At 41.1% G+C, this 22568-nt stretch overlaps 1 protein-coding gene across 6 annotated transcripts in view; it reads left to right on the top strand.

The window, feature by feature from the left end:
- Positions 1-22568, top strand: part of npnta (nephronectin a) — a 48808-nt gene that overhangs the window by 11667 nt on the left and 14573 nt on the right. The window contains exons 3-8 of one of the 6 annotated variants that reach the window (XM_018695850.2): positions 3614-3664; positions 7520-7612; positions 12801-12893; positions 17763-17882; positions 19261-19380; positions 22070-22204. In XM_018695850.2, coding sequence (XP_018551366.1) covers positions 3614-3664; positions 7520-7612; positions 12801-12893; positions 17763-17882; positions 19261-19380; positions 22070-22204 — 612 coding nt within the window. Of the gene's footprint in view, positions 1-3613; positions 3665-7519; positions 7613-12797; positions 12894-17762; positions 17883-19260; positions 19381-22069; positions 22205-22568 lie in introns of all 6 variants that reach the window. The other 5 variants (XM_018695849.2, XM_051070588.1, XM_018695851.2 and 2 more) reach the window with 5 other exon arrangements.

Here is a 22568-nt window from a genome sequence, read left to right as displayed (position 1 = left end):
TTAGATAATAACTAATGCACATTCACATTAAAAAGGTCATGTTTGCCTCAGTTACTCGACCACCCAAAAAGCAGTGTGTGAACATGTTTTCTTTGCTGTTCTGGAGTCCCACATGTTCCATGTTGAGCCAAAAATATCAGCTAATTTTGAGTTTAACCACCATATCAAGCTGCTACTCTATTTTCTCTGTCTCTCAACAAAACCATATCTGTTCTGTGAGTTAAATCACTCGGTGAGTGCTCACCTTAATGCTTCTAAATGGTCCTGACTGTGCGCGCAGCTCAAATCCATTCACTTGAGACTACAATCAGTATTCCATCAAGTCAGTAAGGTGCTGATTTAAACCTTAGGGGAGGAAGGTGGAAGGTTTTGGAAAGAAAGGGAGCGTAATCATAGGTGTGTGTGCGCGTGCCCCTTTGTCTGCATGTGTGTGAGAGGATGCAGTCATCACAGATTTCAGGTCTTGGTAAGTTTTTGTGGTGATAGAAGAGATTAGATCAGAGCTATCGGATTGTGGCTTTCTCAGCCATGGAGCTCAGCGATAGGTTTGTGTTACTTCCCTCAAAGAATGAGAAATGGATCAACCTCAACTTTTTTTTTTTTAAGCTCCCAAAACCAAAAGAACAGGGAGGGAAAGAGAGAACTAAAAGTTGGAGAAAGTGTAAGGGAAATGGTTTAGAGGTAAGGAGTTAGAGATGATTGCTAGCAGAGTGGGGGAGAGGGAGACAAGTGAGAAAATCGGGCAGATGGAGAGAGGGAGAGAGAGAGGAGCTTTAGATTTATAGTAGGCTGAAACTCCACTTATAATGTTCTGACAGGCCATCAGGCAGACAGAGCCACACTTGAAGCTACTTATTCTAACCAGCTGCCATCATGAAGATTTTACTGCCACTGTGAGCATTTGAACATTTGTTAAGCATTTGCATTTCTAAGTGCATTCCCAGTGTAATACAGTTTACAGTAATGATGCTAAAATACTTCTTATTTCTTCCACTCTTGATGAAGATGAAAAACTGTCTCATCAACAGGTTGATACCACCAGAGTAAATATCCAGCGGTCCACTCGGTCAGTCACAGCAGGGGCTTTGATCATTTATTACATTTGATGTCTGGTCATTCAAAATCTGTGAGGTTGTAAACAGACCAGCTTTAATTTGTGGCTAATTTTATCCAGATGAGATGTTTTAAAAAACAAGTTTTGGGACTTTTGATTAAAAAAGACAGATATTCATCTTCCTGGCAGAAATTTCTGTCCAGTCACAGGCCCACAATCCTTTTTTCCCCCTGTACATAAACCACAATCTTTCCCGAACCTTAACCACAGTTTATTTGCTCTAACCACCATCTTTCCCCAGCACTGGTCATATCATAGTTACCATGTGCAGATGGTGTCATCAGGAATATCTTTTAAAGAATAATCCACTGATTAGTCTTTGATCTTCCATCAAATCAAATCAGCAGCGGTGAGATATTCTGACATTTAGCCCCTAGCATGACTCAACCCCCCATGGATCCTACATTTCCCATAACACAACCTGATAACTTGTCTTTCACTAAACCTTCACTGCCTGATAAATGCCCACATCTTTCAAACCCCACACCCTCGGATTTTAACGCAGACCCTCTGTAATAAAGTTAAAGCCTTGAGCCTAAACTGAGATATGATATAAAATGTCACAGAGTGTAATCTGCAGATAGGGTTGTGTTATATTATCAGAACCCAGAGCTGTAGACACTGACTTGAGTCAAGCTGTTAATGTAGTCACAAATTGAGGACTTGAAACTTGACTGTTGTGAGACCTTAGTTATTTGAGACTTGGACTTCCTTAAGACTCGACACATTCAAACCAACGAGTGTCGATTTCTGACCAGGTAAAATGCTGGAGCGGCAGAAAATAAATACCCAAAACCTGCTACAGGCAGCCATCAGGTGGGTTTCCATTCACTTGATTTTATGTGCAATATTAATTTGCACATAAAAAAACACCCTGAAAAGTCAACAATTATGTTTGACTGAGGTGGAAAAGTTGGTGTATTCATAAAAGCAAAGTGCATCTAAATGCAATGGAAACAAACCAAGCAAATAAAACATGATGTACGGCACATGAACCCTGTGACTTACATTATGTGTCCACTCAAGCTTCCGCTCCACAGAAATAGCAGCAGATGAAAACGTCAGGTCTGTGTGGAGCCATAAGGAAACTGTTCCTCCAACCTCATCATCTGAGGTTTGGCTGGTGTTCTTTTAATGGTATCATCTTTCTGCATCCTCTTTTTCTGCACTGGTGTAAACGCACCTGACTGAAAAATGAGTGCCACTAGCTTTTAATCTCAATGAACAAACTCCTAATAGCTGCTGTAAATGGAGACATGCAGTAATTTGCATGAAAAGTACATGTTCACATGCTGTGCTGTTTAAATGGTCAGCATTCAGAGACATGAAAGACTTGTAATTGACTTGCAGTTTGCTAATGAAGACCTGTGACTTGACTTGGACGTGTCTCAAAGGACTCGACGCATGTTTAGACTGACTTGAATGTTCCCAAAAGACTTAAACGGACAGTAGAAAGACATGCATTGATTTTCTCTGTATTGTGTAGGAGCTGGGTTGAATATCACATCCATATTAAATAGTTCACACATTATAATTTCCTCAGAGGTCCTGGTGGATTTTACAAATCCACCGAGACCAGGATTTAGTTTGATTGAGTGCCGTCTTTGTTTCTACAAATGGAGTGGACAGGATTAAGGCAGGACTTTTGAATTGGTAATGTGAGCTAACGAGTGAGCGATGAAAGCAGAAAAGTGATACCTCGGTTTAAGTAATTCACTTTATCATGATTGTCTGTGCGGTTTCCTTGTCTGCTCTACTTTCTTTCATGATCACTGGGCTGTAAAGGCCCCATCTAACAGCGCGCCTTTTCATCTGTTTGAGGTAATAGGGTGAAAACAAAATGGAAGGGTTTGCTTGTAAAAATTAGAGGGAATGTGTTAGAGAAATAAAAGGCACATTCGTAGTCATCTGACACAATTCTGGCTTTAAAGGTGCTTTGAAATGGTGCTGATTTAAAAATCAAATGCCAAGTAAGAAGGCGATGTGTTCATAGTCAGGTGGCTGTGATGTTTATTTTTTATATTAAAGAAACCAGGAGCATGATCTCATTGAATGATAATGGAGGTATTTTCATTGAAGTGGTGTGATTTCAAAGACAGAATTATAATTTTACTGTTTCACGGTGTGTGAGAGGAAACGACTTAATTCACTCCCGTGCAGATGTGAGTGGTACGGATTATGAAGTGAACAAATTCAGAAATATAAGAACATCCCTGGAGACAGAGGTTTTAGTCAGGCATCATTTTAATTATTAAAACTCAATTGTAAATGCGTTCAAAATGTACCTGTCAGCCAGAGGCAGCTGGGAATATGTGCGACTCCAGACTGTGAATGTGTGCAGGGTTTTTTTTTTCTTCTTTTTTTTTTCTTTTTTTTCAGGAATGTTTGCTTGTCAAAGTGACCAGGCCCTCTGCCCTCTAACATCATGTTTATTTTTTTTTTCTCTCAAAGACTAAACAGCGCCTGCAACCTTTGTTTGTTTGGCTATTTGTTTTGCAGCTCTCTTCGCCTTAACTCACAGAGTAGTCGGGATAAGGTGCCAGCCCCAAGGTTAGCTCCACATGTTTCTTGAAATAATCTTGCTAGACATGTATTGCTGGGGGGCACATCCTCTGAATCCTGGGCTCACTCACTTATTTATAGAGCCAAGCCCACTCCACCCCCTCACCCCGTACCCTCCACACCCAACACCACTAACACCTCACACCCCTTGGCAGCAACCATCTCCTTCCCTCTGGCCTCAGATCTATGCAAACAGCTTACAGACCTTATTTTACCTGAAGACATGTACTAACATGAATTATGCTGAAGTTCTTTAGTGGCTTATTGAGATTCAACTGCCCCTCTGGTCGACCCCATGGAATACTAATGAAACCCTTAAAGCTGAAATCCATAATGTTTTTTAATTAATACATTAATAATGTATCCATCTGTATGGAGTATTTAGTGTGGTTGGAGAGGCCCTGCATACATAACTAACTGTTCATAACTGTTCATAGAGGTCTCGATCGGGTTAGTCAGGTTGAGAATGCCAATGTCCTGAGATTACCGACTGGATCGATGGCGTTTTCACTCCAAACAAGCAGCAAAAAGATAAAACTAACTCAGACACTAGATGATCTGTGTAGTATGCATGTTGACACAAGTGGGTAGATTAACTGATGATTTGATCAGCTGAACAATTCTGATCAATTATTTGTCATTTGTCAAGCAAAAAAAAGGGCAAATATTCCCCAGTTGCAGAGTCTAGATGTTAGAGTTTTCTACTTTTCTTTGCTTTATGTGGAGTAAAGTGAATATTTTTGGGGTTAGGGACTGTTGATCTGACAAATAAGCTATTGCAAGAACTTAATTGGCATTTTCAATCAGAAAATTTCAATTATAATGAAAATAATCAATTAATAATGAAATAATCATTAGAATCAGCCTCAGGTGATTAATTAGTTGATTCCAAGTTGATGCAACTTGGAATTAACAACATAATGATTTCCCTATTTTACTCAGATGAATTAATGCATTATGCTGTAATTCATACACAGCATCAGTGTTGGTTAAAACTTTCCTTTGTGTTTACCATCAGACATCCAGAAATAGACAATAAATCAAAAGAATCTGCATCAGCACCAGTCGTCTGGTGTCCAGAGGAATGGCTGATGTAAACCAGAGTGAAAGTGTGTCATCAATCGGCATGTTTTGATGGTGTTCATGGAACAAGGGTCATATGTGCTATGTTTGGCCTTCCAGCTGGTACGGCCATTTTTAGTCCTCCGTGTCCTTTGCTGTGGTTAATGAACACTGGCCGTTTTCCTGATCTCTCTGAGAGGCCAGAGGCTCAAAAATACCCTCAGAGGCAAAGTCTGTTGATGGCCACCTCTGATCCTGCTAATCAAATCCTCCCCCATGTTGGAAAATAACAAAAAGCTCTCCACTTCACTACCCTCTAACTAACAACATCAGTAGCTTATTTCCTTTTATCTGCTGACCAGACCGAGGTTTAACAAATTCTGCTTCCACAAAAGTACAACTTTCTTCCTTTCCTCCAACAGATTCAGCCATTTTTTATCAGTAATTGTGAACTCTGACTGCTCAGTGTATTAACACGCTGGCTCATATCACAGGTTTCACCAAGAAGGCCAACAGGACTTTCTTCCTATTTGATTACATAGCCTAATAAAGTGGAATGAGTCTGGAGATGTTATCTGCTCCAGTTAAAGGATTCATCTCATGCCTTTGCTTGTGAATTCAGTTTGAACAATGTTACATACTGAAACCCGAGGAACTAAAGTTGTTCCTCCTGGAGACACGCTGCCTTGCAGGCTGAATGTGTATGAATGGAAATTTATGAGATTGTAACTTGATTCTGAATGTTGTTACTTCATCTATAGAGAATATAATTCAACCGTTTCTCCTTCAGTTCTATTAGGTGTCCCTCCTGTAAGTGTTAAAGCAGCTTTCATCTTATTGTTAGCATTTAGATACAGAAAGCATTTGAGAGGAATATCTCAGCCAAGGCTGCAGAATTCAATAGAAGCATGTGCCATACAATTAAGCTCTGCTGTGGTCAAAGGTTCATGGCAGCTTATGTAGAATACACCAGACTGTATGGCAGTGTGGGCTCATCCAAATATATTATAAACCAAACTTTATGAATTTTGAAATGGAAGAGCAGTGAAAAAAAGTTTTGCAAAAATTTCCGACTAAAGGAAAATCAGTTCAGAGGTAGGTGAACAAGGAGAAAAATATAGTGCTTTATGATTGGTGCTATCCACACCCTAAAGTCAGACCATGTTCAGATGGACTGTGTTAAAAAAACACAATTCCCTCTGTCATCTCAGTGAGAACACTGCTTTGGCACAACAGGTGTAAAACACCGTCATCTGGCAGTGCATGTTGGCAAATCAAATATTGTATGTGAAAAGCACATCACTGTTATGTTTTAATGTGAGCGTTGTTATTCTACCATTTTATCCAGTAAACTTTAAGACAAAGAACAGCTTTCCAAATTTTACCTTTCAGTATTATAAACCAGTGTTTGGTGTTTTGGCTTCTGAAAAGCCTCAAAAATCCCAGATATATTAATCATGGATTTATTTTATTAAACTGGACTTCCTGGATCATTTTTCATCTTCTCACTCGTACCTGAAGCAACACCCACAGCACCACAATCCCCCCCACAGCTATTTCTGATCTCAACATCCACTTATTTGTTCTTCTTATGCACCATGAGCCACCTTGCCACCAAATGCTAATGAAATCCGTTAAGTCATTTTTGAGCTATCCGGCTAAAGGTCATCCTGACAAACGCGAGGCATCAAGAACAATGCATCCATCGTGAGGGTCATTTACCAATATGGTTGTTGGGTTGTAATGTGTGAGACATCAGCAGTAAACCCTATAGCTATATCTCCACAAATAAAACTTAGTACACCATCACACCTTTCCAGATACAGTTCCGCAACAAACTGGCTGGTGTGATAAGCATTCTCCACCAGAATCACTCTCTCCTCCTCTCTCTCTCTCTCACACACACACACACACACACACACACAAACATACTGCCTCTTCCACTACAGTGATAATTAAGTCCTCTGATTGCACTGTATTATGACAGAATTAATGAAGCTTTTAATGAAAATTAGTAACACTTGGCTGAGGCCCCGTGTATCAGACATGCTTAGCAGCAAGCTGCAGTAAGCATAGTCAGATAAGCAGGGCAAGCCTCCAGCTCACTGAGACAGAACAGAGAGAGTCAGTGAAGCTGTGCAGGCTCCTGCAACTACCATGTCTCTGTACACACTCAAAATATCTCCATTCACGCACAATGTACGGAGTGCAGGGCAGCTCTTTATAGAGGCACTAATTATAATGTACTATTTTGGTGCTCTAATTGTTTCAGCTAGTCAGAGGGGGAAATATTATTCACCTAGGTAATTCTTGTTGGCTGTATGCCAGTATAAATATCAGCGCTGCATTTTAAAACCAGGAAAATCAAAACTTTCCTTGGTGTTAAAAGGTCAAATTTCTCATTTATCTCATACAGTCTGAAATGATTTAATATCAGTAAGTACAATAAAGCTTTCCTGAGAGCCAGCGCTGTGTGACGTGAAAAAAAATTGTTATATATATATATAACAGGGTTAGCTCGAAAATGGCTGCTCTATTATCATTAGTCAATGATAATAACACTGTCACACAAGGAGAAACAAACAAACACATTTCCTATATGAATGAGGCATCATGCTGCCTTATTGCTGTAATGTGGAGTAAACAGATCATTTACAGCCAAGCGGTTGTGGAAGTCAAGTAGCAGTAGGATTAAGTGCTTTGTCATTCTGATCTGGTACAAGAAGTCTGCCAGGGTGCTGCACTGATCTGTCTCTTCCTCTTTGAATCCTCCCTGAACAGCTGTGTGCCAGCCTGGCTGCAAGCACGGAGACTGCGTGGGACCCAATAAGTGCAAGTGCCACCCTGGTTTCACCGGCAAGACCTGCAATCAAGGTGAGATCTGTTACTTAGAACTTGTAGACACGGTGAAAACGCAGGTGTTACTTTGGAGTTGCGTGTGACTTTTATATTTGTCATTCTGCACTGAAATTAAAACATACACCACAAAGAAAGAGGGAGAGTTAGAATATATGGTCCCCCTGAGCACAGCATGACTCAACCCCTGCCCCGAAGCAACACACAGGCCTTGCTGACACACACGTTTTTCACATGTGAAGTGAAGGAGAACCCCTGCCCTGAGCAATGGCAGCGTGATCATTGTTTATTGTGGTCAGATCTTCACTGTGCAATGCCAGCGTATTAAAGTTGCCGCTTGCTCATCGAACGGAAGCCGGTTTGCCATCAGGCAACAGTAGTGAGGTGCTTTAATCACAAGGGGGAGGAGGCGGAGAGAGAAAGATGATTCAGCTCAAATGGAAATGAGCGGGGAGGCCGTGTTGAATGATCCCGGGAGTGCATCCTCTCCTGTGAAGATAACATCTCAATTACTGACCTGAGATAACTTGGCCCGGTCGAGTGCAACCGATGCTATTGAAAGGGTGTGTGTGTGTTTGTGTGCGTGCGTGTGTGTGTGTGTGTGTGTGTGTGTGTGTGTGTGTGTGGATGCTTGAGCTTTTGTGCATTTTCATCATTGACAGATTGGACATGTTGAAAAGCGTTAAAGCTTCCCAGTTAGCCATGAGTTGACAGTGCATCCAAGCAGCTTGGGAATACTTCTGGAATTCACGCCCTAAGACAGGAATAGGATAGTGTGTAATTAAAAACAAGGGAGGTGGGGGAGGCAGGGGAGGAGAGGTCGGTGGGTGTTGAAATCCTTTCCGGAATGTTCCAAATGACTCATCCTGCATTTTGAGGCCATAGGTGGCTCCTGTCTGCCCGGGCCAGACGGCTCTACTTTGTCTTAATCTGCAACAAAGGGGAGAGGAAAAAGGATCCTCGTCCCATATCCAAGTACAATAGACTTTGCTGCCAACCATTCAGACAGACTTATCTGACAAATGCGATTCCAAGACCTTTCAAGATGAAACTGTACTTTCAAGTGTCCATCGAACACCCATTTGTCCAATAAGCTCTAGACGTTTTACAGGGCTTACCATTTTACTCAGCTTTGAATGACAGACTTGCCCTTTCAGCCTATTTACGTTCAGATAACCTTGGGGTCTGTTTTTGAGCTGGCGCACGCTATGGAAACCAATTTAATTATTCAGAAGCTATTTTCTCATTTAAATGCAGCCTCCGTTAAACATTGATTTGAGGTTCACTATTGATGTGCCAGGTGGCCAATGTTTTGAAGCATTCCAATATCCTGTCCCTCTGGAGCCCCACATTTATCTTGAGGAGTCAACTAGAGGAGTGAAATAAGTTGCCCAGAGCCGCTTCTCTGACCCTACTTGCTAAAGGTCGAGTAGTAATGCTAATACACTATAAAACATCATATTTTAAGACAGTTAAACTTAGAATTCCTTGTGTTCTTTTCCCGATGACTGTAGAACTTAAAAACATGAGTTTTTCAGTTTAATCACTGCACTGCTGTGTGTTCACTAAACTAAAAATCATTTTCTAATGAACCATCATTATAGCATATTATCAGACTTCCCAGGATGCATTTTTTAAGAGTTAAATCTCTCCAGAGACTCTTCTTTTTTATAATGTATATGAAGTCATGGTTGTTTCTTCTTGTTATAATGAAAACAGTGAGAAGTTAATTCACTTAACTCCCATTTTCTGGGCAAGTTAAAACAACTTAACATGTTTTATAGTCGTTTTATGATCTGTAAATTTGTTTTGAGCATGATGATGTCTCCAAAGATGATGCTTAATGAGTAATAAGTGGAATAATCATTAAGATATTGTCGAGCAGAATTACTGTACATAAACTTTTAAGTGCACAGAAATACTTTTCATGCGCACACTAATGGACAAACATTCCTCTGCTCTAAGTGGGAGGTGTGGACAGATGCGTGACCCCGGAGGCACTTTGATTAACAAGAGTGTTAAACACCTTAGGAACACCAGTTGTGTGGAGCAAAAACAAACCACAGTGGAAACGAGAGTGTTTACACTAAACACAAGCACAGCAGACACTGTACTGATTTCACCACTCTCAGAATCAAAGCCATATTTTCCTCTGTTGAACCCTGATGAGCTGGTACTGCTAAGGCAGATTTCTACTTCAAGGGCTCCATGTCTGAGTTTTTAGTGCCAGCTCTTTTCACCTGCCAAAAAATGTTCACCTCAGTATTTATTCCACTTTCATTTGAGACTTGAATGGGACATGATTTGAACGAATCAGATTTGTTTAATCATTAAATTAGCAGGCTCGCAGCTGTCAAGAATAATAACCACTACTTTAAGAATCCTCATCGTTTTGAAAGAGGAGCTTCACCTTTATTGCTGATCAGAATTGTATCTGTCATGCAGAATGCTGAGGATAGATGAATACGCTCTCCGTGCACAAATAAACTCATTACAGGAATAATCTGTTTAACAATTTGGCAGCACACTTCCCCCGCTGATCCAATCATTTTAATAAGATGATTATTCTGTGCAGGTGGATTTAATTAGGTGCAGTTGACCTGCTGTTAAGAAACTATTAAAAGATTTTGCTGGAGGAACAACACCTCAGACGTCAGAAGCTATACAGCTGCAGTGGCTCCAGATGTTGCTTTCTTCTTTTTCCCCTTTGTCTGTCAGCCAACTGTATAATTGATACCACTTCAATTATAATCTAGCACAGTGGTTGAAGTAAGTGAAGTAAGTTTGTTTCTATACCTGTTTTTAGAATATTAGCTCATATCTGGACCTTTCACTACTTTATCTCAGCGAGGCCACATTGCTGTCTCAGAACGTTTTATGGTTACATCCACTAATCTCCTCATGAATTTAATTCAGACTAGGTGTAGACAGAGAGGTGTTGGTTTAGAAACTGATCTCTCCTTGTCACTGTTTGTGTTCCTGGCTCTGTGCTGTTAACAGTCAAACAGCTGCAAGTATTTAAAGTACTGCATGCGATGTCATCATACTGTGTATTTTCCCTCGACTGTCATCAAATTATGTTTGTTTTATCTGTGTTCTGCTTTATAACAAGGTCATTGAAGGGGTATGAAGTAGTACCTGACCCTGATTTCTACACTATATGCTCGAGGCAGGAGCTGAAATCAGACTGACGGGGACAGATCTCATCCTCACCTTCCCTTGAGTGGTGATTGTGAATGATACCAAAAAAAAATAAAAAATTTTCCTTGTGAAGATGAGTAAGCAATTGACTTGCTGTCAAGGTTGAACAAATGTCTATGAAGAGCAGTATATTTTGATATAAAACACAATGGCAGTAGTACAGCTTGAATATCTCCTTTCACCAGGTGTTTGCTTGCAAGACTACTCTCTATTACTGAGGCAATGAAAATTCATAGAGAGAACACCACAAAATCGCATGAGAGCGGAGAGACCAGAGAGTGCACATTAAAATCTCTTGCACCTGCTAAGTGATCGATAATACCATCAACCTCCTGCAGATTCTTTGTGTTATCATAGAGAAAACACTGTGCCCCATTAAATTAACAAGTCAGCACAAATACACTTAAATATAACTTCCCTTACGTTTTACTACGGCTGCAGTAGCATCCAGCAAACAATATCTCCACAGCACGGTCTGTTTCAACCACTTTATTATTCAAACCACATGATGCACTCTGTTGTGTTTTTCACTAACAATTACTGGCTCCCATGGGTATAAGTCTCAGATCCCATCAGATAATTGTGCAGAATTTGTCTCTGGGGACATGTTCCAGTAAAGCTGCTCTGTCTTCCACTTTCACGATATATACAGACGGGTGACAAATTAAAGGAAAAGCCAACATAAAGTGTTTTAGTCAGGTGTTGGGCCATCACCATATGATCCTAATCATCAAATCATTCAGTGACCCCTCATGCCCTGAGGATGAGGGGGGCGGGGGGGGTATTTCTCCACTCATTTTTCAGCTTTTGGATTTGGTTTGTCACCCATCTGTAGATCAAGTTCAGCCTTTAACCAAACAATACATGAGTGTATGCGCTGTCCAACACCTACTACACACAATGTCAACAGAAACTGAAGAGTTTGAAAACTAATGCTTTTTATTATTTACTGAGATCTTAGAGATGTAGAGATGAATTTGACTCTTTACCTGCCTGCCTACAGTCTAAGTCCAACCCCCGCTCAATTGCGAGTCGTCTATTATAGTTCAAATGGAAACCATTATAATTTTGATGCTTTTTGCATTGTTGTATGCCTACACACGCCTGCAGTGGAATAAAGGGGAACTGATGATAGACAGAGCTGCACTTGTGAGATGATTTTGCCGGTGAATATTTGTTATTCGCTTCTAAAAGCTCTTATAACACTGTCTATTTGCCCACAGCAAGTGTTTCAGTCCTGGGCAGAGTTGGCAAGTAGGCAGCAGGCTTGCATAAGTTCTCAGTTTAAATTACTGCGTCCCTCAATAGAGAAACGCTTGACTGATCTGAAGCGTGCGAAACAGTACAGAGGTAGCTGTATCATCTTGCTGTCACTTAACAATAGGTGTTGTTAGCTCAGCGCCAGAGGAAAGGTTGCTGCATGGATAGATGGGTAGACAGAGAGGGGAGGGGCTGAAATTCTTGAGGCTGGGGTGTTTGTAGTCAAGCAATGATTTGCCCTTTTAAAACGGTAACGCCTGTCTACCTTTGAACCTCCAGATACAAATTGAGAAGGGATCCCTCTGAATCCGTGAGATACTGTAATTCTCTGCGATCCTGTTTCACCCTCCTGACAAAAAAAGGAATGCAGAGGAGAAGAAAGGGCAGGAGGAGAAGGGACGCAAAAATACTTTCGCTGTTTCTCCCATGTGTGATACTCAGCTCATGTCCAATTCCCACAAGTGTAATCCTCTTTGCTGCATAATGTTCCTCTTTACTTTCCAGGAATGTGGTGTGGTCAGAGGTGTTCTAATCCATTGGTTGGTGCTTTTCATTCTCACCACATCTCTCTCTCTCTCTCTCTCTCTCTCTCTCTCTCTCTCTCTCTCTGTATCTGTCTCTCCCTGACCTTCTTACTCATTCTCCACCCTATACTATTTTATCTCAATCAAACCCTCAACCCCCTCCTCCCTCCCTCTCGATCCCCTCCCCATCCCTTCTAACCATTTTCTTTTGTCTAAAGAAGAAGAGCTGGACTATTTAACCCCACCAGTGTGGGCCAGTCACCTCCCTATCTTTCTTCCTGTGGATCATCAGCCAGCGAGAGTAGTGATGGAGGGTGAGATTTGTCGATCAACCCCCTGCTCCCCCCCAAAAGGCAGCTTCTCTTCTTCCCCACCTTAGCAACGTGCATGGTGCTGCACTGTACAGACTGAGGAACGAGTGAATGTCACTCTCAACTATTTTCTCACCGCTTTCTGTCTTCCACTGGCAGAAGACACCACCCAAGAACAGCTTTTCAGTGGAAATGCCAGCATGAATGCCAAGCATGTCATTTTCTTTACCACTCTTACATCTGCTTCTCTCTGCCCTAAAAAAACGTTTCCCAGTACCAGAGAGGCATCACGATTTTCTCTTCATTCTCCTTCTCCTTTCTCATTTTCCTCTCCAGTTTTTTGAGCACCTGGAACAAAGAGCTCCTCCTTCCCTTTAAAACCATCATCGACATGGACACAGCACTCATGACTCCTCCTGAACCAATTCCTTCCAAGGCCTTAAGTTCTAACCAGGGTTATCTTCTTTAGAGACACGCATATCCCCCTGCTAATCCCTCTGTCAGTGATAGAGGCGTGTCGGGAATGTAGCATAGCATACCTCAGTGGAGCTGACCCAATAAATCACTCCACTTTGCATCACTTCAGATGTGTCTTAGCAGTTCACTTACCGTACAGTGAACACCCCAGAGGGGGGCTCTCCACCTCTGCTATCTCACAGGTCTTGTGCAGTCCTGGGGCCATGTCGAACTGTCAGTTGGTGGTCATATCTGTCTGTTATCTCTCCATTTTTCATTCCCTCTGTGTCCTCTCTCAATCTTGTGTCTTGTGTGTCCTCTCTCTGTCCTGTCTGTTGTTTTTGTGTGTGTGTATGTGTGTGTGTGTTTTTCCCCCTTATATAGAGGAGGCCCTGGCTGTGTCTTGTGTCTGGCATGTGCTGATGCTCACGGAGCTGCCCCTGTCTGAGAATGTGACCATTTCAATAATCCCTCATTTACATTTTTAAGCTGTTTTTCAGAGCAATGGGCAAGTGGAGACCTGTTTCCCTGCCACTCCGACAATGGACAGTGTTGCTATGGTTTTCTGTAATCGCAGTAATGAGAATGCCAGTTGTTTACTGTGAAAACCGGAGAGGAAAACAGGGTTGACACCGCTAATTAAAAAAGTGAAGAGTGAGGATGTGTGTGTGTGCGTGTGTGTGTGTGTGTGTGTGTGTGTGCAGGTGTGAGTGTTGTGGACATCATCTTGTGGGAGAAGAAAAACAAGCTTGTGAGAACGAACTGAGCTCCTGTCAGACAAGGACAGGACAAAACATTTAGATTTTTGTTGTTTGGATGAAGAATTAATATCAGTCCAGAAGTTTTTAAAAAAACACAGTCGCCTCTATGTTCATGTGGTGCACACACAATCACTTGTGATGAGCAGCCGAACCTGCATTGCACCTGTGTCACGGCCTTCCTAGAAAACACAACTGCAAACAAAAAATTGTGTGGGTTTTACCTTGAAGAGGCACACACACACACACACACACCACGTTTGCATTTGTACTTGAACACAGTACTGTGACCTTATATTCTCAATTATTTTTATAGCTACTGATAAATTTAGATCATAATAATAATCAAATAACATTCAGCTTCTTGACACATGTCTGTATTGAGTAGAATAAGAAAACTGACGTCTTGTCCAACCCTCTTCAATGTCTGCTCCTTGTTATCCTCACTCTTGTATTCAGTGAAAGTAAAGATATAAATGTTTTATGATGGTGGCCGTCATGTAGCAACTGCATTCACCAACTGACCCCTATATATCCAACAGGATTTATAGTTATGGAACATGACTTTAAGCCTGACGGCACTTGGTAGGATTCATTCAGCAGATGGTCAGTTCAAAGCTGCATCCATTCACACAACATAGCTTTAGTAGACCAGAAGCTTCCATTAATAGAAGGTGGAGTCCATCGATATACAAAGTGGGCATCTGCTCCGTCATTCGTCCATATTAATCTATGGTATCTGTTAAATGTAGGAGCTATGTGGCACTCAAAGAATGCACCCTGCATATGTCCATGGAGCTAAACAGGGCACCACTTACAAAGCAGCCGGCCAAGATGAAAACGAGCCCTCATGTGCTGCACAGTGAGATGCAGTCTATTTACGATGATTCTACTCTATCCCAGAAACAGGAGGGTGATGTTCAGAGTTTAAGTTATTTATATTTCTTGGAACCTGTTTCGTCAGATTCCAGTGTGATGGCTTCCTGTGGCTGTGCCTTTTGGGTCTGGTACTCCCAACGGACCCCAGATGTAAATATTTTTGGTGAAACATGGATGAAATCTGTGATTCTGGCCCAAATCAGATGCTCGCTCTTCAGATTAACCATTGTCTCCATGAATATCCTTAAATCTTTAATCCCTACCCACTCACTCACTAATTTTCATGTGATAAAACATGAAAAATAATTGGATCTTTCTACAGTAAAGACACTGAAATGTTGCCAAGAGCAGCTTTACACTGTTTCAGCCATTCATAATGTGAGCCTTTATTTAATTTGAAATAATATCATCCAGGCAAATTAAGCTAAATGTTATGGAAACTTTCATGTCACAGAAATTATAGTGTTAACATACATAGCTATGAGTCTGTTTGATATCTGAATATCAGCTGTTTCATTATGACTGACTATAAAAATGATGTTTTTCCCTCAGAGCCACTCATCGTGATTCCATGACACCACACATGATAACTGGATGTCCAGAGTAACCCATTGAAATAGTAGTAACGATACTTTACCAAATATTTCTGAGTAGAAGTAAAAATACATTTTGAAACCTTCTCTCTAGTCATGTTCCTTTGAAAATGGCTGTGAACAAGAGTTGGCTCTTCTGGTAATCACACCAGTTCAGTATGAACATGCCCCACCATCCAGTCCCTCTGCACTTCAGTGATGCTCTGCAAGAAAAGTGACACCACTTTCTTTATGAGAAAACTTCATCTTAAAATTGCTTTAGGAGGAAAAAGAAGTTTAAAGCAAACTGAAATGAGAAATCTTCCTCTCTGTGTCAGAACAATATAACTCCAGGCCACTCTGTAATCCCTCACTCTCTAAAAGCACGAGTGCAAAAAGAATCAAAAATCTTCTTAAATAAATTATTGACTTTAGTGTACTCAGATTGTACAAATGTACAGAGATTCTCAATTGCAGTAATGAGAGTAATTATTTACTAACTAACTAAATAATGGCAGCATGATCAATATTCTATTAAGAGTGATGTGCATCTAGAATGCATACAAGTCTTTTTTGCAGCAGACATTTTGACTTGTCTCAGCGGGAGAAGCACAAATGTAACTACCAACAATACTGATGGCTCTTGTATAATTTTGAGCCAGTCAGCTATCATGGTGCCAGCACGAATGCATCAGTTTATCAGTGTTATAATTTATACCTAGGCTTTTCCTGTTACAATAATAAAATAGCTGCTGTGTAAAAAGGAGATGGGGCGATCAAACTCTTTGAATGCTGAATATTACTACTGTATATTATGTTTTATCTCTGAGTAAAAGCAGCTAAAATAACATAAAACAGTACATATTACTATAACTCTTTCTCACAACAGGCATTTGACTTGTCAGAAGAGAAAAAAGTGGAGGTGTAACCAATCAAATCAGTGATGCCTCTGTTTTCATGCAATTACCTGTCAAAACGTCCGTCATGAAAAGACCTATCAGACCCTTGTTAGTTAAGATGTTGTGAATGTAACTTTAGCTGTAGTCTTTTAAAAATAGTGTTCAGTGGAGTCTACAGTGAGAAATAAACACATTTATTTATGCATTAATGTGTTTTTCATGAAGGACAGTTTGACTTGTCACAGCAGTGTAACTAATAACATCAGCAACGGCTCTGTTCCATTCAGGAGAGTCAGTAAGTCATCTCAGTGAGGACACACACACACACACACACACAACACCAGGACCCTGGGACATTATTAATGTTATTGGTTTTCTGGATATTACATATTCCAAATATCTGACATTATAAAAGACTATAGAGCTATAAAGATTCTGATTGGTTGTTTTGATACTGTCTGAATGTTGTAAATGTCGCTTTCTTCTAGTTTCATTCCTTAAAATAAGATTTCAGTGGAATCTAGCAGTAAGAAGGAATAAATGTATATATTTAACTTAGCTCCATAAATCCTTTACAGGAAAGACACATTGACTTGTTGTGGCAGAAAGTACACAGATGTGACTAATAACATTAGTGACAGCTCCATACGTCATCGCAGTGAGGCAGCGTTCACAACACCAGGGCCCTGGGACTGAAATACATAAATGCAATGCAGACATTAATAATGTTGTTAGTTACACCTGTGTTTGACTAGTCAAAGTGTCTGCTGTGAGAAGGGCATAATGGCTTGAATTTGCATAAGCATTTGACAGGTGTTGCGCACAGGGGATATTCCTCTCTCCCCAGAGCCCTCCCTCCTTCCAACTAAACACAGTATCATTTTCTAATAAGATTTTCTTGGGCTGTTGTGTGGCAAATTTCTATATTTTTATTCCTGCATAAAAACACTGGAATTATATGTATCTATCAAAGATTGGTGGAGTGCTGGTGGGGCTACAACCTCATCAAGTCGTGGTGAGTCAGAGGGTAATAACAGCATCTTTTATCGGCAGGTTGACAGGGAGGTGGGGGTGTGGGCCTGTCAGAACATGGCAACACTTCACTTCCTTGAACACCACCACCACCCCCCTTCCAAAACACACACAAACACACATTAGCACAGACAGACAGACACCTCAAACCCACACATAAATTACTAGGTGAGGTTTGACCTCTTCACCTTTGCCCTCTGACTAATTTCACCTCTGTGTAGGAGGGCCTCTCTCCCTGTCCTTCAGTCCACTTACGCCGTCTCTCTCTGTCTACAGACCTGAATGAGTGCGGGCTGAAGCCGAGGCCTTGTAAACACAGGTGCATGAACACATATGGGAGTTACAAGTGCTACTGCCTGAACGGCTACATGCTGATGCCTGACGGGACCTGTGGAAGTGAGTGTGTATCTCTTTCTCTCTCTCTCTCTCTCTCTCTCTCTCTCACACACACACACACACATCTCTGTACACACAGTTTGTATTGTTGTCAGAAATGTGGATATTTTCATTCCTGATCTATTTTCTCCCTCGTCTGTTTCTCTTTCATAATCTCTCTTTTGCTTTGTAGCCTGGATGTGCTTCTATGAAGCCTTTCTTCACTTCACTACAAATGTATTCATCTGAATGCCTGCACAACGCAGCTCTGATGACATATGCTCTCTATTATAAAATACATTTTCCCCACTCATGTGAGTACCTCTGACAGGAGCCTCACAATCCTTTTGATAGACTGCTTTGATTAAAGCCCCATGTTGATCCGCTTCATTATAGCAGCTCTACAGTCTGAAGAACCCCTGTGAAGAACCCTAAGAGGACTAAAATGAGAAATATGAAAGCAACACAATCTTTAGACTCAAGAGTCAATGTGCACTTCTTATTGGTTGCCCTGAGGTATTCCACAGGATGGGAGTTGATGCCTGCACATGTCTCCCTGTAAATTCTGTTTCCCACCTGATAACTATTTTCTCCCCCGTTTCCACTCAAGGATGGAGTGACTCTCACTACCTCATTCTAATTAGGTCTTTTTTTATCAGAAGAAAATTAATTTTCTCCCCTTTTAAGTCTGAATTGCTCACCACTACAGGCAATCTCACAGTATTCTAGGTGTTGTTGTGTGATGATAACATGATAGTGTTAAACACCTTGCCGCTCTTCTTCTCTCCCTCTGCTGCTGCTTTGATCAATAGATCACTGTAGCATTTAATCAGCCTGGCCTGCCTTAGTCATCAAACTGTACTCCAGGGTGCCTGCGGCAGCTGAAGTAGCAGCGGCAGCACGAGCCTCGCTTTTAATTTCCTTTTCAAGGTCCGAAGTTATCGAGAGAGGCCCGAACAAAATCTGTTCCATTATGTTATTATTTTGGAGGGTCTTGATCTGCACGGCATGGCTCAACAACAGAGGCGCCGCACACCAGGACGCTTCAACAGGGTGGAGGGATTATGAGTCCTCAAATGTAGGAAAGGATAAAAGTTGGTGAGGGAGGATTGCGTGGGCCACGGTGTGAGCGCAGAGCGAGCACAGGAATCTAATAATGGCAGAGTGTGTGCTGTTCTGTTGCCTGCACCCAAGGGTCAACCCGGCTAATAACAGAAAAAGCAGACGAGTGGCTCTTACACACTGGCTGGAGGATAAGGACAAAGTTTGTGTCTGTGGTAGAAAGAAAGAAAGTGTGGGCGGCAGTGAGAGAAGCATAAACTGCCCTCCCCCCGCCTTTGTGCTCCCATGTGGCACCAGCATGTGTTAATATGTGTTGTGCTTCCCTTATGTCCATCAGATGCTCGAACTTGTGGCATGGCCAACTGCCAGTACGGCTGCGAGGTGCTGAAAGGAGAGGTCCGATGTCAGTGTCCGTCACCGGGGCTACAGCTGGCTCCAGATGGCAGAACCTGTGTGGGTACGTCCCAGTCTTTATTTATCTCCAAGGGCCTGAAAACCGAGCCTCGCTTTTAACCACTCCCTTCCATGAGCAGCTCGTATAGAGCATCACAAATGAGAATGTTGGGAGGTTTTTTTATGTCTTCTTCTCAGCTTTTAAATTTGCTGAATGATAATCAAATCAAATGCAACTGTTTTGGCAGAGCAAGAAAGAAAACTTGGCAGTGAAAATGCAATTTGGGAACTCAAACAAAACCTCTTAGCAAGTGAAGCTGAAACTCATCCAAAATATTTACCAATACATATTTTTTTTACTTTGTTCAAGGGCCCCAGCAACTTGACAGTCCTTGTCAACCAAATGGGGACTTAATTCCACTCACTTCCTCCAGCTTTTACAGCAGAAATGTGATCAGGTGAAGCCCACCCTCCACTACCCTCCTTCTATCATCCCCTCCTTCTTCATTACCAGTTTTACGCACAGGCACAGCTCCTCAGATGGGTGACTAACAGATGAAGGGGGCCAGTTGAGGCAGTTAACCTGTGTCAGGTTTAAATACAGGCTGTTCCAGACTGGGCTGTTCCTGTTACTCTGCCATATAGTCCCACTTAACTGCAGGCTGGCTAATGGGGAGGGGGGGTGGGCGGATTTCTAAAAGAGTACAGACATCAATCATGAAGAATGATGGAGGAGAGGATGGAAAGGTTGCCTGCCACAGGTGTTACGACAGTTTAATGGAATGTTTCCGCATCCGTCTGGAAGCAAATGTTTTATGGGGAGTTTTATGGAGAGTTTCTAATCATATTTATGGAGGTGTGTTCCTTCTAGTAACCGGAGCTTTGATGAGATGGGGGAGTTTGCGTAGATGCAGAGCTGTTTTTACTCATTATGATGCTGTGAAATCTAATGTGTCAACACATTTTTGTTCCAGCCTTAAAAGGGACCTGGGTCTGCATATCTCAAACTTTAAAGAATTACACTGGAGAATTCTCTAAAGACTAAACTTAAGAGTGAGAACTTTCTACGCTGAGTGTGAAGAATAAGACTCTTTATTCTTACTCCCTCTTACAGCACTGACCCACAAATATTCACCTGTGTTGAAGCAGCACAACAGACAAATCGAAGCCTGCGCTTCCAGTTCCAACAGACTTTCAGAGTTCACCTTTGTTCAGCTTTGACCAGGAGGATATGCCCGGTCAACCAGTAGAAAAACATTTGTGCCACTGTGTTTGGAAATCACATTTAGTAAATAATCCCAGCACCAGACTGTAGACTGTAGCACTGCTCTCATACGCTCTTTTTGATCAGTATTTGTTTATTACCTACTTTAGAGCTGCAGCAATCCATTATTAATACTTTTTTTTTTGGGGAGGCATACTTTTTGAGTGAGTGATCACATGCATGCTAAGAGCAGGAATAGCCAGTCAGAGACATGGATTTACTCCACATCTGTCCAAAAATAAAAGGGAGTTATTTTTGCTTTTAGCTGTTTGATAAGCCCTGATGTTTACCTCAATAAGTTGGTTTTAGCTTCAGGATTTATGATTGATATGAAATTTAGTCTTTATTAAATTTCTAATAGTAGTTTTAAGAAACTGTACCTGCTACAGTATTTGTTTACTGTAAAGGATTAGAGCAGAGGGATGTCTTATGATCCAGTAGGAGGAAGAATCGACTTGTTTTTGTGCTGTGACAGAACTGCAACAAAACCCTTGATTAATGATGGTGTGTATTGATGTTTTTGCATTGTTGCAGAAGTTTGGAATGAGACAGCCTCATATTTCAGTGCTGCTCCTCATAGAAATTGCTTAATGTAGCAGACACGTCGTCAAGTGTAACTGTGAATATGAGCTGAAATCAGATAAGGATTTGCTACTTTGAAAGAAAAGTCAGAGCTGTCTTCACAGCCAGATGTTAATATTCATAAAAGCATGGATTTCTAAGCAGCGGTATACGTATTGTGTATAAAGACATGTTGTATACTCACTGCATTTACATGCCTGTGTTTGCTATGTAAAACACAATAATTCACCCTTGTCCTGTCAGTACCTGAATAATGCAGCTGCAGCCTCCAACTGTCGTCCATTAAGCATCTCCACTGGAACAGTTTGGGATTAAGTGCCTTGCTGATTAGAACCTCAACAGTAGTTGTTAGGGGGATAAGGGAGCTCTACCCATTTACTTCACTTGTGTGTTTTCCCAGCTGGTCCAGGTGTCTCAGTGTTTTTAAGGTGCTTTTAAACAACAGTCCCTGTAGCACCACGGAGCCTCAGCGGCATTAAGCAGCAAATGAATTAATGATTTTAAGGCAAATGCTTTGAGCCTCTGAGTGTCTAAATATTAATGCCCACATGCCTGCAAAGGTGATCAACAGAGACACTTAGAATAGGTCATTAAATAATGAAACAAGGTAGTGTGCACTGTATTCTGCTCACTGAACAGAATACATAATGTGCTTTGTTCATAAATGAATACTAAACAGGGAAGGTGAACAAAAGTCTTCTGGTGTGAATAGAAATGTTTGTTTAGTTTTGAATTAAATTGCCTTTTGTAATCTCAAAGTTTTTCATTGCATTGTGTTATTTTGAATGCATTATGTACTGTATGTGACTGACTCTGAAAGGCAACTTTAGTGGAAAAATGATGAATATATTATATGTTAATTTGAATATCTACTTATGCATGTTATATCTGTTTTTTTCTTTTCTAGATGTGGATGAGTGTGCAGCAGGAATAGCTGTGTGTCCCCGGTTCAGGAAATGTATCAACACCTTTGGTAGCTACATCTGCAAGTGCCACGAAGGGTTTGACCTGCAATACATCAATGGGAAATATCAGTGCATAGGTACTGTCACCAGGCCTCTGCAGTGAGGCCTTTACAGATAAAACTTAGAAAGGTCATAGATGTGCTGAGACGCTTTTGACTTATAACCAAGTTATTTTGAGCAATGCAGGTGTTTTTTTTTTTTTTCCCAGACGCTGATGGAGCAAGAAAAGGAAAAATAAAACGCACATGTATATTTTTACAAAAGCACATTAACAGTGGTGCAGGAACTGCAGATAGAAGCTCAGTGATGTATTTGTTTGTTTTTTTGTACTACTTTTTATTCTACTGCATTTATTTGGTGACTATAGTTATTGTCACTGTGTAGATTAGGATTTACATACAAAACATATGATTAATTTACAAAATATGATGCATTGTTACA

The sequence above is a fragment of the Lates calcarifer genome, linkage group LG5 (assembly GCF_001640805.2).
Source record: "Lates calcarifer isolate ASB-BC8 linkage group LG5, TLL_Latcal_v3, whole genome shotgun sequence".
NCBI lineage: Eukaryota > Metazoa > Chordata > Actinopteri > Centropomidae > Lates > Lates calcarifer.
Note: the sequence above shows the minus strand (reverse complement) of the source record. Positions and strands in the feature narration are given on the sequence as shown.